The 13,806-nt window shown below is 47.1% G+C and overlaps 1 protein-coding gene across 1 annotated transcript in view; it reads left to right on the top strand.

The window, feature by feature from the left end:
• The first annotated feature begins 725 nt into the window (after positions 1 to 725).
• KCNQ4 (potassium voltage-gated channel subfamily Q member 4) overlaps positions 726 to 13,806 on the top strand; it is a 34,973-nt gene continuing 21,892 nt past the window's right edge. Inside the window, exons 1-6 of the mRNA XM_033157656.1 lie at positions 726 to 812; positions 4,551 to 4,677; positions 7,714 to 7,889; positions 9,678 to 9,803; positions 12,084 to 12,194; positions 12,396 to 12,491. Of these exons, the coding sequence (XP_033013547.1) occupies positions 4,560 to 4,677; positions 7,714 to 7,889; positions 9,678 to 9,803; positions 12,084 to 12,194; positions 12,396 to 12,491 (627 nt within the window). The 5' untranslated portion in view covers positions 726 to 812; positions 4,551 to 4,559. The remainder of the gene's footprint in view (positions 813 to 4,550; positions 4,678 to 7,713; positions 7,890 to 9,677; positions 9,804 to 12,083; positions 12,195 to 12,395; positions 12,492 to 13,806) is intronic.

Genomic DNA, 13,806 nt, shown 5'->3' with positions numbered 1-13,806 from the left:
GAAGAAGATGAGTTGGATACCCTGAAGCTCGCTGCGGGAGTGTTCGAACTGTGCCTGGATCTGTGGTTATTTGGGAAAAGACGGTAATTGGGAATCTGGCTCTGGTGTTTCAGGAAAAAGACATTGGACAGGGGGGAGGGGGTGGAAGTATTAAGTAAAAATTAGAATGGTTTGTTATGGTATTTGAAATCGGAGGGTGAAGACCGTTAGTTTTATTTAGGCTTTTTGTTCTAAATAAGAAAGAGATATTGAAGATTTATGTTACTAGCAGCAGGTTAAAGGATAGAGGATAAGAATTTGATAAGAATAATTCATGAAGATTTATGATGATGTATTATTACGATGATGTATTATTAGTAAAATTTTAAATTATAAACTGTGTTAACTTTCAGAGAAGTGGTTAAAAAATAGATCAAGGATATAAACCGAAGGTGAAAAAGGCAGGGGAAGTCAATGGTCAAGATTTGGAAATAGAAATTTTTTTTTTTTTTTAGGAAAGATTTAAATAAGAAACACTTGGCAATGTTTGTATCTGTTTATGAGTGTATTGTTTGTATTGTTTAAATGTAGGTGTGGGTGTGGGTATATGTTTGTTATAAGAAAAAAAATGTTCAATAAATTCTTTATAAAAAAGAAAAAAAAGAAAAAAAGAAAACAGTGTCAGAGGTATGTGCCATTGCCAGCCCGGGCTAATCTGTGTTCCCCTCCTCTTGTTGTTCCAGATTTCTCCTGGTCGTCAGCTGTCTGGTCCTGTCTGTGTTTCAACCATCCCAGAGCATCACAAATTCGCCAACCAGTGTCTCTTCATTCTGGTAAGGGGGGGCTCCCCTGGCCCCTCCTTCATCTGTCTTGCTCTCCTGTCTGCCCTCTTAAGTCTGTTCTTCATTCTTGCCAAATCCCTTCTCCCGCCCTTGGTCCTTGCGATCCTTTCTCCTCAGGTGGCTTTCCTACAGGGCCAGCTCAAGTTTGCAAGGAAGGGACTTAGGGAACCCCCCCCATTCCCTCCCCTCCAAGAGAGTGGTAGCAGCTCCTTCCCACCATTCTCTGTTTGCTTGCCCCCAGGAAAGGAATCAGCGGTTGGTATCATGGTCACCTTCCAAAGGCCGCGTCTCAGTGGGGCAGGCCTTATAAGCCCCAGAAGGCTCTTTTCCTTGCCTGCTGCCTGCTTCTCCTACTCCTCCTCTCTCAGCAAACCAGCAGTGGAAAAGAAATGAAGGGGGTGGGGAGGAGCAGGTGCCGAGGAGATCCAGGGTGGTGTAGTGGTTAGAGTGCCAGATTACGTCCTGGGAGGCCAAGGTTCAAATCCCTGCTTAGCCCAAGAAGCTCACTGGTTGACCTTGGGCCAATCACTGCCTCATAGCATAACCTGCCTCACAGGGTTGTTGTGGGGATTAATTGAGGCAGCGGAGAACCATGTGCGTCACCTTCAGCTCCTTGCATGGGATGTAAATGCAATAAGCAAATATATAAAAGAGGCCACCCCTCTCCATTCCACCTACAGCAGCTGGCCGGCCTAATAATTGAAGCTTAATGCCACCCTGGCGACTGGAATAGCATCCTCTGCTTCCCCTGAGGCCACAGACCAGTTTAGGACAGGCTGTGTAGCAACTGGGGGAGCACTGCCCCACCAACAGCCGCAGCTTACATCCACTTTCCTGCCTCCTGCCTTGCAACCTTTGCAGGTGGTGGCAGCTGTGGCTGTCAGCTTCCTCCTCCTGGGTCCTCCGTGTTGCCCTTGCAGAACTCAGCAGCGGGGAGGAGCAGGAGGATGGGGACAATTGCCTGGCATGCCTCTGGCGCACCTGCTGTCGGCCTCCCTGCCTTCCACCCCAGTGAGCACCAGCCACCATTGCTGTGTTTGCAAGTCTACCCTCCGACAGAGGGATACGACCAAAGGGCTTGGAAGGACAGCCAGGGAGTGGTCTCTACTGCCCCAAACCTCCGCTAGTAGAGGCAGCTGTCTCACTTGGCCTAATGGTAGGGCCGGTACCTGTCAGATGCTTGCTTGTGGGCTTCCTGGAGGACTCTGGGTGCATAATGCTAGCTTAGCTGGATCTTTGGTCTGATTTGGTAGCAGGATTCGTCTTCTCATAGCTGGCAGTCCTGGTGATGAACTCTATCCGTACGGAAAAGGCGGGTGACAACTTGGGGAAGGGGGAAGGACGACCAAACACAGGGGGAGGGGGTGGCGAGAAGAATCTTTTAAAAAAGCAACTTCCCCCCAAACTGTCACAAAACGGCTGATGCTGGAATTCTCCCGACTGAGATGGAGACTAAATTAAGAAGGTCTGTGTGACTTTCCCTCTAGTAAGCAAAATAGGGGCTTGTTTGTGAAAAAGGAAAGAAGGGAAAGGGAGGCGACGAGGCAGGACAAAGCTGACACGGCGGGAAAACTTGCCCTTATGGACTAGCACTCCAAGGGTGCAGGAATGGGGTGCAAGTGGGCTGCTCATACGGGCTTCCTGGGCAAGGGTGCTGAAGCGCTACGCTGGTTTTCCAGTCAAACCAGGAAAGATGGACAGGCTTGTGAAGCTGCCATCTCTGAGGGAAGGGTTATAATTCATTGGCAGAGCATCTGCCTTTTGTGCAGAAGCTCTGCATCTCCAGGCTGGCATTATCTGCCCCCAGCTGAAACCCTGGAGAACTGCTGCCAGTCAGTGTGGACACTACTGAGCTAGATGGAGCAATAGTCTGAGTCAGTATTCCTATTTAAACCATCCCTTTATTTGGAACCACTAGGGCTGGAATCTTACTTTAGCAAAAGTGAAGGGCCATAGCTCAGTGCCAGAGCCTCTGCTTTGCAAACAGAAGCCCCAGGTTCAGTCCCTGGTATCTTCAGGTAGGGCTGGTAATATTCCCCATCAGAAACCCTGGAGAGAGCTGCTGGCAGTCAGTGCTGACAATAATGAGCTGGGTGGACCAAGGGTCTGGCTTGCTATAAAGCAGATTAGCTAAGTGTAAGGCAGATTCCTATGTCCTTACTGCAGTGATTATGGATAAAAGGTTGGGTTTCTTCAGTTACATGAGAAACCTCCATACCTCAGCTGTACATGGAAACAGCTGCCGCAGTTCCTTGGCTTGCAACAAGGGTGTCCTGGAGCAGACTCCCCTGTAGCTCAGTGACAGCCTCTGCTTTGCAGGCATCACCAGGTGGGGATGGGAGAGACTCCCCCTCCCCCCTGGAACCCTGGAGAACAGCTGCCAGTCAGTGTTGACAGTACTGAGCTAGATGGTCCAATAATCCACCTCTGTATAAGGCAGCTTCCTGTGGTTCCTACGAAAAAGCCAACCAGGTGCTCACAAGTGGCTTTGCAGCTGAAGTTCTCTGGGGGCTCTCATAATACGTCCCCCCAAATTCAGAAGTGAATTCCCGGCATTGGTGAAAACCAACTTCCTCCACCTTCTCCAGAAGAGATCCTTTGCTATCTGAGGTCTGGGCCTTTGCTTGGGAGAGGGATCAATGATTTGCAATGAGGACACTTATATTTAGAAAGCAGGTCCCTATGCCACCCTGCCCTTTCCGGATTCTAATTTCTGCTTGTGGGGTCCACGGGGGCCTGCTGGGGTGGCCTGGTCACTGAGCTGCGGCAGAAACTGCAGGGGGGGGGGAGAGAAGAGAGGTCTCGTTCTGCGTGGCTTGAAGTGACATTTGGGTCGTCGCATAAGGAGGAATCGCTTAGTTGGACTTCTGGTCTGATCCATGCCCCACCTGGTCCAGTGTCCCATTTCAGGCAGCCTGTTAAGATGCCTCTGGGAAGCCATTAAGCAGGAGCCTCTTCCTGTGGCTCATTCCCAGGGCCTGACATTCAGAGATCATGCTGAATATCTCTTGAACATGGAGGCTCCATTTTAGTTGTCATGAGTAATCGAAGAAGTATTTATTATTAGATTCCTTGCCCATCCTTTACTGTGAGGTCCCAGGTTAAAACAATAAAATATTAGATTACAAGGATAATACCAGGTTACGACCATGGTGGCAAATTAAGGTTACAACAATGCAATATGGAATTATAAAATGCAGCAGCCACAGCCACAAAGCACATTGTCATGAGTTGGTTTAAAGTCTTCCGAATTAACAGCTGTCTCTTAATTTTTACGGCATCAAATATTGTTAGTTAACTGTGCGTTATGAAAGACGGTTGCTTCACTCTGGTTTTATTTTTCCTTTTATATAGGGGTTCAATAGCTGTCTTTAATATGCTTTTGTGGGAGGAGGTGTAGCCTGTCTTATGGTACAGTTGTCCTGAAAGGCGAGGTGTAAATATTTATTAAATGCAATATATGAGTGTGAAGAAGCATGTTCCTTTATTGATTTTAAACTTAGCCACACGTCTGCTTATTTGGGTGACTTTCAAAACACACACACACACTCACACGGGGGGGGGGGGTGGTGGGTGGGTGGGCAGGTTCTTACTATTACTGTTAATGGAGAATGATTTCAAAAGTGTTTGGTAGCTTTCTCCTGCCTGGTTTCCTCCTCTCCACCCCTTCCTCTCCAAAACCCCACACCTGATTTTTATTTTTTTTTGTTCCTCTCTCCTCCTTTGCAGGAATTTGTCATGATTGTGGTTTTCGGCATGGAATACATCATCAGGGTCTGGTCAGCTGGCTGCTGCTGCCGCTACAGAGGCTGGCAGGGACGCTTTCGATTTGCCCGGAAACCTTTCTGTGTCATAGGTACGCCTTTCGTTTTGCCCTGTAGCAGCCAGGAGAGAAGGGGGAGTCACGGGAAGAGACATAGCGATGGGACAAGGCGTGCACAGGTGGACCACATCTTTGCACCGAATATGTAAACCACACCCACCTGTTAGCCACCAGACATCAGAAGCAGCAATCTTTTATCTAAGCACTCAGATATGCAGTGCACTAAGATCAGGAGATAATTCTTTGCCTGCTGCCTTTCTCCGATCTTAGTGATGTGGCTGCATAGTGCTGAGATCAGATATAAGCCTGTACCTGCTGCTGTGGCCTGAACTTTGAGCCAGGGGATGCCATATGGCACCAGGTACCGTGTTTCTCCGAAAATAAGACACAGTCTTATATTTATTTTCCCTCAAAAAATCCCACTATGGCTTATTTTCAGGGGATGTCTTATTTTTATTACCACAGATTTATAAACGGACCAAGTGAGAGCCATGAGAAGTACTAAATGTGGGTGCAGGCTGCCAAGACTGCACAGCTTATGTACGTTCTTTGCTAAACTTTTTTTTCTTTTAACACAAAGGAAATTCAAATACAATGGCAAGTATTTTTTTGGCGGGGGGAGGAATAATTTAGTCCCAATCCCAATAGTTTAACCTCTTGGGTTCTCTGCTGGGTCCCGCTGGCTCAGGGCTCCACGTGGCGCTGCTAGGTGTCTCTCTCACAGCTGCAGCAGCAGCCGGTTGTTGGTGCCGTGCTGGCAGACCTCGGCCGAGCCAAGCGGAGGCAAGGCCGCTGGCTCGGGGTGCTCCACACAGCACTGCCGGGTGTTCCACTCGGCGCTGCAGGAGCAGCCGGTTCCGGGCGCCGAGCTGGCAGGCGGAGGCGAGGCCGCTGGCTCGGGGCGCTCCATGCGGCGCTGCTCGGCATCCCACGCGGCGCTGCAGCAGTAGCCGGTTCCGGGTGCCGAGCTGGCAGGCGGAGGCAAGGCCAGGCGGAGGCGAGGCCACTGGCTCATGGCGCTCCGCGCAGCGCTGCCAGGCGTTATACTCAGTGCTGCAGCAGCAGCCGGTTCCAGGCGCCGAGCTGGCAGGCGGAGGCCAGGCCGCTGGCTCGGAGCGCTCCGCGCGGCGCTGCTGAACGTCCCTCGCGGTGCTGCAGCAGCCGGTTCCGGGCACCGAGCTGGCTGGCCTCGGCCGGGCCAGGCAGAGGCGAGGCTGCTGGTTGTTCCGCTCGGTGCGGCGCTGCGGTAAAGAAGATGGGCAGCAGCTGGAGAGCAGCTCCTCCAGCAGGAAGGAGGCTTTAAGGTGCGGGCAGCCTCGCCTCTTCCTTGGCGCCCCCCAGAACTGCGCCCAGCACTACGGCTTATTTTCGGGGTATGTCTTACATTTCGTAAATGCTTGAAAATCCTGCCATGGCTTATTTTATAGGGACATCTTATTTTATGAGAAACAGGGTAATTGACAGATAGGTGGCTCCAACCTGCCCATCAAAAATGGTCCACAGAGGGTGAACCAGTTCTGGATGTGGCCCTCTGCCTGTATCCGATTCCCCACCGCTGATACAAGGCTAGCCAGCAACATTGTTCTTGGGGTAGTATGCACAGAACGGTAACATACAGTTTAAAAAGACAATTTCATATTTTATTTTATTTTTTGAAAAACCCAACTTGCATCATAAAATTCTTTTTCTGGAAGAAAGGAGAATAAAAATAGACAATTCAAAAGTACATCATGCAGCTCGTAAACAGTGGCTAAAAATGCTAAAATTGTATATTTGTAAAATAAAAAATAAAAAATTGCAGGTTGTTACAAAAGAACAAAAATGTTCCAAAAAGACAGCAAGGCAGGTACCAGGTGGTCCTTTCTTAGGAGGGTGGCCCACGGCTCAGCTACTACTGCTGAAAAGCCCCTGAGCCTGCTGCTTCCCTTTGTGGGAGCACCTGGAACAAGGCCTCTGAAGATCTAAGGCTTACAGCAGGTATATATATGATTTTTCAGGGATCTTGGTCTCAAGCTACTAAGGGCTCCAAAGGTTAATAGGACCCAGAAACAGTGAGATCCTAGATACAGGTGATCTTAAGCCATATAGACCTTATGTTCCCCTTTGACAGAAGATTTTTAATACCTTCTTCATGATTTGAATAAAGACACCTGCAGTTCTTAAAGAGCTCTGGGGTGGCCTTTATCTCAAGCCCTGCTTTGTCCTTTAGAGACCCACGTTTTTCTTAATTTTTGTTGAGCTATCAAGTTCTCTTAACCAGAGGTGGCCTTGGATGCCACCTACTGGAAGTCCTGAGCACTGCATGCATTGCATAGTCTTGCTCGCTTTGCTGCAGGAGCTGCTCTGATGTAGCCCTTTAAAAAGAGAAGTTTTAAAATAGTTCCGGTGTCACTGCACAAAACGCCTTGCCCCAAGAGGTTATGTTATCTTACTTCTTTCTATTCTGCCTACAACTGAAGATGCTGTTTTTAAAAACAAGCTTTTGATTCCATGGTTCAGTTTAAGTAAATGCTTTTTGACTTTTGGCTATTTTGGTTCTTGTTTATTGATGCAGCAGCTTTTAGTTAGACAGTTATACTGGATGATTGTTATTTTATGCCTGTTTTTATATTTTGCAAGGTGCTTTGAATTGCTCTTGCAATTGGGTGGCAGAGCATCTTATTTGCATACAGAAGATCCCAGGTTCAATCATCCACATCTCCAGGCAGAGCTGAGAGAGGCCTCTGGAGAGCCACTGCCAGTCAGTGTCAACAGTATGGAGCTAGGTAGACCAGTGATCTGACTCAGAAATAAGGCAGCTTCCTATGCCCCAGGGACATGTTTTTATACAGATAATTTAAAGACTTTTCATAGTTCAGGGATGTGTGCTTCCCTATCGCCCCATTAGAACGTAAACATCCTATGAATCTCTCTCTTGTATAATTTTGGCCCAGTTGCAAATCCTTGGTGCTGCTTCAGGTGACCAGCTTCTGTGCTTAGGCAGAGGGTTTTTGCTGAACACACAGTGGACCGGCCCACCCCTTGGGCCCTGGATCATGCTTGCTTTCCCCTTCTCTTCTTCTGCTCCAGATTTCATCGTCTGCATTGCTTCTCTGGCCGTCATCGCTGCTGGCACCCAGGGGAACATCTTTGCTACCTCGGCACTGCGCAGCATGCGCTTCCTACAGATCTTGCGCATGGTGCGCATGGACCGCCGCGGCGGCACCTGGAAGCTCCTGGGCTCGGTGGTTTATGCGCACAGCAAGGTGAGTTGGCAGCTGGAGGCAAAAGTAGAAGGTACCAAGAACGCTGTGGGGGGGTGGGGGGGTGGCCATGTTTGAGGTGTGGGAAGAAGGAGGCTCAGTTCCAGCGCTGCAATGACCTTCAGCCTCTCATTTGTCTTCAAGAAGAGTCTTGCTGCCAGATTAGGCCAAAGGCCTATCCAGTCTATCAACCACAGGAAACCCACAATGAGCACCTAAATACAACAGCACTCTTCCACACATGGTATTCAGAGGCATACTGCTTCCAATGCAGAAAGTGGTTTTAAATCTTTTTGACAATAACTAGGAGACTGAACATTTTTTAAATCATCAATTTTTGGAAAATCAGGAGTTCTCGGCTAGGGGCAGATGGATAAACCTGATTCCATTCTATGGCATTTTGCTGTTGCCCATTCAAAGGTCTGTCCCATCTCAGGTTTTGCAGATTTTAAAAAAAGAAAGCACAAAAAATTCTACGCTTAAATTGTACATATTCTGCATTGTACATGTATTCTTCTTCCCCTAAAATGCACATTTTTGTATGCTTTTCAGTGCATAAAATATATGCTCTCTTTCCTCCTTTTAAAGAAAATGTGTAGTACATCTTTTGTTTGCACATTTTGGGGGCATTGCAAAATCTGGAGAAGTGCATAATCTGAGTAAAAGTTGCATTCTGTTCCACAAGAAATTTTGGTGACAGGAAACTGGGTCTGTCAGTTGCAGAGATTAAATTTCTTCTCCCTCCCTCCTCTCAGCACATCTGCTTCCTCTCTGAATAAGCAATGATGTAATGCAGCAAAGCTTATGTGAAGTTCCAGGAGACCACGTGGTCTCTTAATAAGATCACTATTTGTTTGTTTGTTTGTTTGTTTGTTTGTTCATAATGTTTCTAACTTGCCCTTCACTGTAAGGTCCCAGGGCAAATCACCAAAAAAATATACCGGTAGTACACAATTATAAAAACAGATAAAAATGTTGCAATTAGAAAACAAAGGAAGATAATTCCAAATGGGACAGAACTAAATAGAGAGAACTGGCATGGACTATATCAGAGTGTCCTTCTCATCTTCTAGTGGGAATGATTATGTGTGGCATCCAAGCCAGCCAGCCAGCCAGCCCCTCCATTAGAACCCCTCTGTTAGAAACTCAAGCAGGGCATTCCACTCACCATCTGCCCAGTTTTCCATTTTCCTTTTTAAGTGACATTCAACTTTCTGCAGACACTTAGCATGCTCAGTCATCATTAGGCCATAGCTGTCAACTTTCCCCTTTTTTAAAGGGAAATTCCCTTATTCCGAATAGGATTCCTTGCAAGAAAAGGGAAAAGTTGACAGCTATGCATTAGGCTAGTTTGGGTCGTGGGTGTGTCTCTTTGGGAGGCTGTTTTTCTTAAGCCTGTACTTCTGCAAAGCTCAAGGTTCCCCTGAGCATGCTGCTATCTCCTTGTGTGGATTTCAGAGCCCCCCGGAGAAACATTGAATGACTCCAGAGGATCGCAAACCACGTGCGGCTTTTGTAGTTGGAGAAACATTGAATGACTCCAGAGAATCGCCAGTCATGTTGTGGCTTTTGTAGTTTAGGAAGGTCTTTCTTTCTTGGTACTTTGGGGTATGTTCATATCTTAGTAGAAGAGCCCCCGAATCTTGCACTCTGTTCCATGACTTAGGTTTCTGTGTCCTATTCCTTTGGTTTGCTAGCTAGCTTTTTATGTTTTCAGCTAGTTCCTTTTCAGGTTACTTGCTGATGTTCGTGTGTGTGTGTGTGTGTGTGTGTGTGTGTGTGTGTTGGCAGGAGCTGATCACAGCTTGGTACATCGGTTTCCTGGTCCTCATCTTCGCCTCCTTCCTCGTCTACCTGGCAGAGAAAGATACCAACAAAGATTTTCTCACCTATGCAGACTCACTCTGGTGGGGTACGGTAAGTTAGACATCTTTTTTTGATCTGGCCTGCTCTTTTGTCTTGGGATGGGCAGGAAGGGAGAAGAAGTCAAGTTTGTTGGGGGATGTTTCAACTGACCTGTTGAGAGCAAACTGGGTGCTGAGGAGATGTGGAGAACAAGGCTATGCGCTCCCTCCACTGTCAGAGGCAGTATGCTAGGAATTGCTGGAATCACAAGTGGGGAGAGTGTTGTTGTGCTCAGGTCCTGTTTGTGGGTTTCCCATAGGCATCTGGTTGGCCACTGTGAGAACAGGATGATGGATTAGAGGGGCCATTGGTCTGTTCCTGAAAGGTCTGTCTTATATTCTTAAAATGCAGGGGGTGGGGATGACTGAGCACAGAGAATATCCTCCATAATCTAGGGAGGGGGAAGAAATTGACTTCAATTTGCCATTTAACATGAAGCTGCCTAATTCGTGCTTCCCATAACAAAGCGAATGGCAGCCATCCTTTGAAATTCACAATTCTTTGAATTTTGTAATGCCCTCCTCCAACCAAAGAGATGGGTGCAAAAATGCATATATTAAGGGAAAGTGTGCATAAAAATATACATGAATGTAGCAAAATGCTGAACTTGCCCTTTTACATGTACTGTTTAATGCTCATCCTTACACTTTCAAGGAACCCATCATATAGTGTGACAGTACTTAATTTCTGAGACTCCTTTTCTGTTAATATTAGGCAGGTGCCCTTGTTGTATTTTTGTTTTCAAGCCTGCTAGAAGCACTTTCATTTAGGCAAGCCTACCCAGATGTGTACTTTTTATTATTATGAATAGTTTATGCTATTTATGTAAGCAGCTTAGAGCTTTTTTATGTTAAGCATTATATAAATCTTGTTAAATTAAAAAAAAAACTATGTTAAGGGAAATGGCTGGCAGAATCTGTACATCAGGCAAAGCTGCATACAAAATGTGTGTATTAGGAATACACACACACACACACACACACACAGTGAGGACTTTGCTAAAAAGCAAAGCAAACTGATGAGGAAATAAGAAAGTAAAATACCCCTACAGGAGTTTCCTGCAGCCAATCAGAAGCCACGCTTTGGTTTTCGAACGTTTTGGAAGTCAAGTGGACTTCCGGAATGGATTCCGTTCGACTTCCAAGGTACAACACTACTTGATAAAGACCAGAGGGGCCCAGCATCCTTTTCTGAAGAATGGCCAACCAGATGCCCCAATGGGAAACCTGCAAGGAGGGCCTGAAAGCAACAGCCGCAACTCTCCCCATGTGAGATTCCAGCAACTGGCATTTGGAGGCATAACACCCCCCAGCACAGAAAGTAGTACATCACTGACAATGCTTAGTAGCCATTGATAGCCTTATCCTCCATGGAATTGTCTAATTCCCTTTTAAAGCCAATTCAAGTTGGTGGACGTCACAACCTCTTGTAGGAGCACATTCCATTGTTTCACTATGTAATGTGTGAAGAAGTGCTTTCTTTTTCCTTGTCATGAATCTTCCAACATTCAGCTTACCGGTAATTGAATATTCCTGAGTTCTAGTATTGCGCGCGCGCGCGAGAGAGAGAGAGAGAGAGAGAGAGAGATAAACCTTCTCTTTTGCCACACTATGCTCCCCCCCCACCTTACACACCTTTTATTTAAATTGAAAAATTCAAAATGTTTGTAACCTTTCCTCATAGGGGAATTGCTCGATCCCCATGATCATTTTGGTTGCCTTTTTCCAAACCTTGCCCAGATCCAACTGGAGGCGAGGCAACCAGAACAGGACACCGTATTCCAAGTGTGGTGACACCGTAGATGTTTGTAACGGCATTATGGTGCCGGCAGTTATATTTTCAATTTGTTTTGTGGTGAAGTGAACTTAAGAAATGAAAAGTGTTGTGTACCTCCCAGCTTCACACTCTGAACGTTTAAAGGAACCAGAAGTTGACGTGAATCGAGAGGATGCCAGCCTAGTCCTAGCCAGTCATCCTGACTGAGATAGCTCAGTCGGTAGAGAGTGAGACTCTTAATCTCAGGGTTGTGGGTTCGAGTCCCATGTTGGGCAAAAGATTCCTGCATTGCCAGGGGTTGGACTAGATGACCCTCATGGTCCCTTCCAACTCTTCTATTCTATTCTATTCTATTCCATTCTATTCTATTCTATTCTCAGATGTTGTTGGGCTACATCTCCCATCAGCCAGCATGGCCAGTGGTCAGGGCTTGGGAGGGCTGCTGTCCGACAACCTTTGGAAGGTGCCAGGTTGATGGCAAAGGATTTGTAGTGATGTCTCCTCTTCTGCTTTCAGATCACACTCACCACCATTGGCTACGGGGACAAGACCCCACAGACGTGGCTGGGCCGGGTGTTGGCAGCCTGCTTTGCCCTCCTGGGCATTTCCTTCTTTGCTCTACCTGCTGTAAGTAGGTGCCAATGAGACCTGGGGGAGAGGCTAACAGGGATGGCAGACTGGTGGGTAGGGGGAAGTGAGGAGACACCAAGGCCCTTGTCTGGCACAAGCAGATGGGCTGATGGGCTTTTCCAAGCCATTGATGGGGCTCCTCCTCCGAAATCAGTCCTTGACCTCTATTTTCCTGCTCCATTTCTCTTTTCCACACAGGGGATCCTGGGCTCAGGGTTTGCTCTCAAAGTCCAAGAGCAACATCGGCAGAAGCATTTTGAGAAGAGAAGGACACCGGCGGCCAACTTGATCCAGGTGGATAGAAAGGAGATAAGAGTTTGCCGCAAGGCCCTTCTCCAGCTCTGTGGGTGGGCTGTGATCCTGGGATTCCCCCCCCCCCACTTCTTTATTTGTGATTGCCAAATCCTTGGAAGGGTGTGGACAACGCCTCATGGAATGGCTGGAATAATCCCCCCTAAGAAACCAGGTGTTACTTATTTAGAATCACAGAATGGTAGAGTTGCAGGGATCCCCAAGATTCATCTAGTCCAAACCCCTGCAATGCAAGAATCTCAAATAAAGAATCCCCTTGAAACATTTTCACCCTGCTCTTTAGGCTCTCGCAGTTGCTTATGGAAATCAGCTCGAGGAAGGAGGGATGGGTGGGGAGGAGGGGGAAAAAGCAAGGCTGAGCAGCAGTTTCTTAAAGTAATATAGCTCCTCCCCAGGACAAACAATATGACAATACAAAATTTTAAAAAATCATTCCAGTAGCACCTTAGAGACCAACTAAGTTTGTTATTGGTATGAGCTTTTGTGTGCATGCACACTTCTTCACAATGCATTATGCAAAATAAGAGAAAGTAAGCAAATTTGCATAGATCACAGTGTGGAGTTTTTCTTGGCACAAAGGGGGGCACAGCTTAGTGGCAAAGCGTCCCTGGCAATGGATCTTGAGTTGGGGAAAACGTCACTCTGCCTGCCTTGGAAAATTGATGACAGTGGGAACAAGGGCTCACGCAGATTTCCACTTTTCCCATTGCTTTCCACTGGGGAAACCCATGGTTTAGCACTGAATCGGAACAAACAGGCAATTGGGTTTTCTGCAGATTGCCAGATTCAGTGGTAAACACCAGGTTTTCCTGGGGGAAGCAGCAGGGCAAATGAAAAACCACTCTGACCCATGCCTAGAAAGCCTGGAGCAAGCCCTAAGTATCACTGCTAGTAGAGTAATGGTCAAGTAGGAGGGGTCCCAGTTCACAGTACAATATTGTGCCTAAGGTCCCAGGTTCAGTCGCCACTCTCTCTGGATAAAAATATCTCATCAGGGCTCAGAAAGAAAGACTCCCTCTCTCTTCCTGAGATCTCAGAGAGCCACTGCCAGTTGGAAGAACAATGGAAGCCCTATTTAAGGAAAATGCAATCCCGCCCCCTTCTCTTGCTTAAATACAATAGCTGAGCATGTCATAGGAAAAGGTGATGGGTGGGAATCCCTTCAGCTTTTCCCAAGACTCTGGTTTTCCTATGAGCTCAGCATGTTAACCTCATCAAAGCTGGATCCAAAGGGGAAAGAAGTACTTAATTTCTAGGACTCCCAAGTCCTAGAGGTTTGGGTGTAGATGGCCTATCT

Source organism: Lacerta agilis, chromosome 8, assembly GCF_009819535.1.
Source record: "Lacerta agilis isolate rLacAgi1 chromosome 8, rLacAgi1.pri, whole genome shotgun sequence".
NCBI classification, from domain to species: Eukaryota; Metazoa; Chordata; class Lepidosauria; order Squamata; family Lacertidae; genus Lacerta; species Lacerta agilis.
The sequence above is the reverse complement of the archived record's forward strand: the minus strand, read 5'-3'. Positions and strand labels throughout refer to the sequence as shown.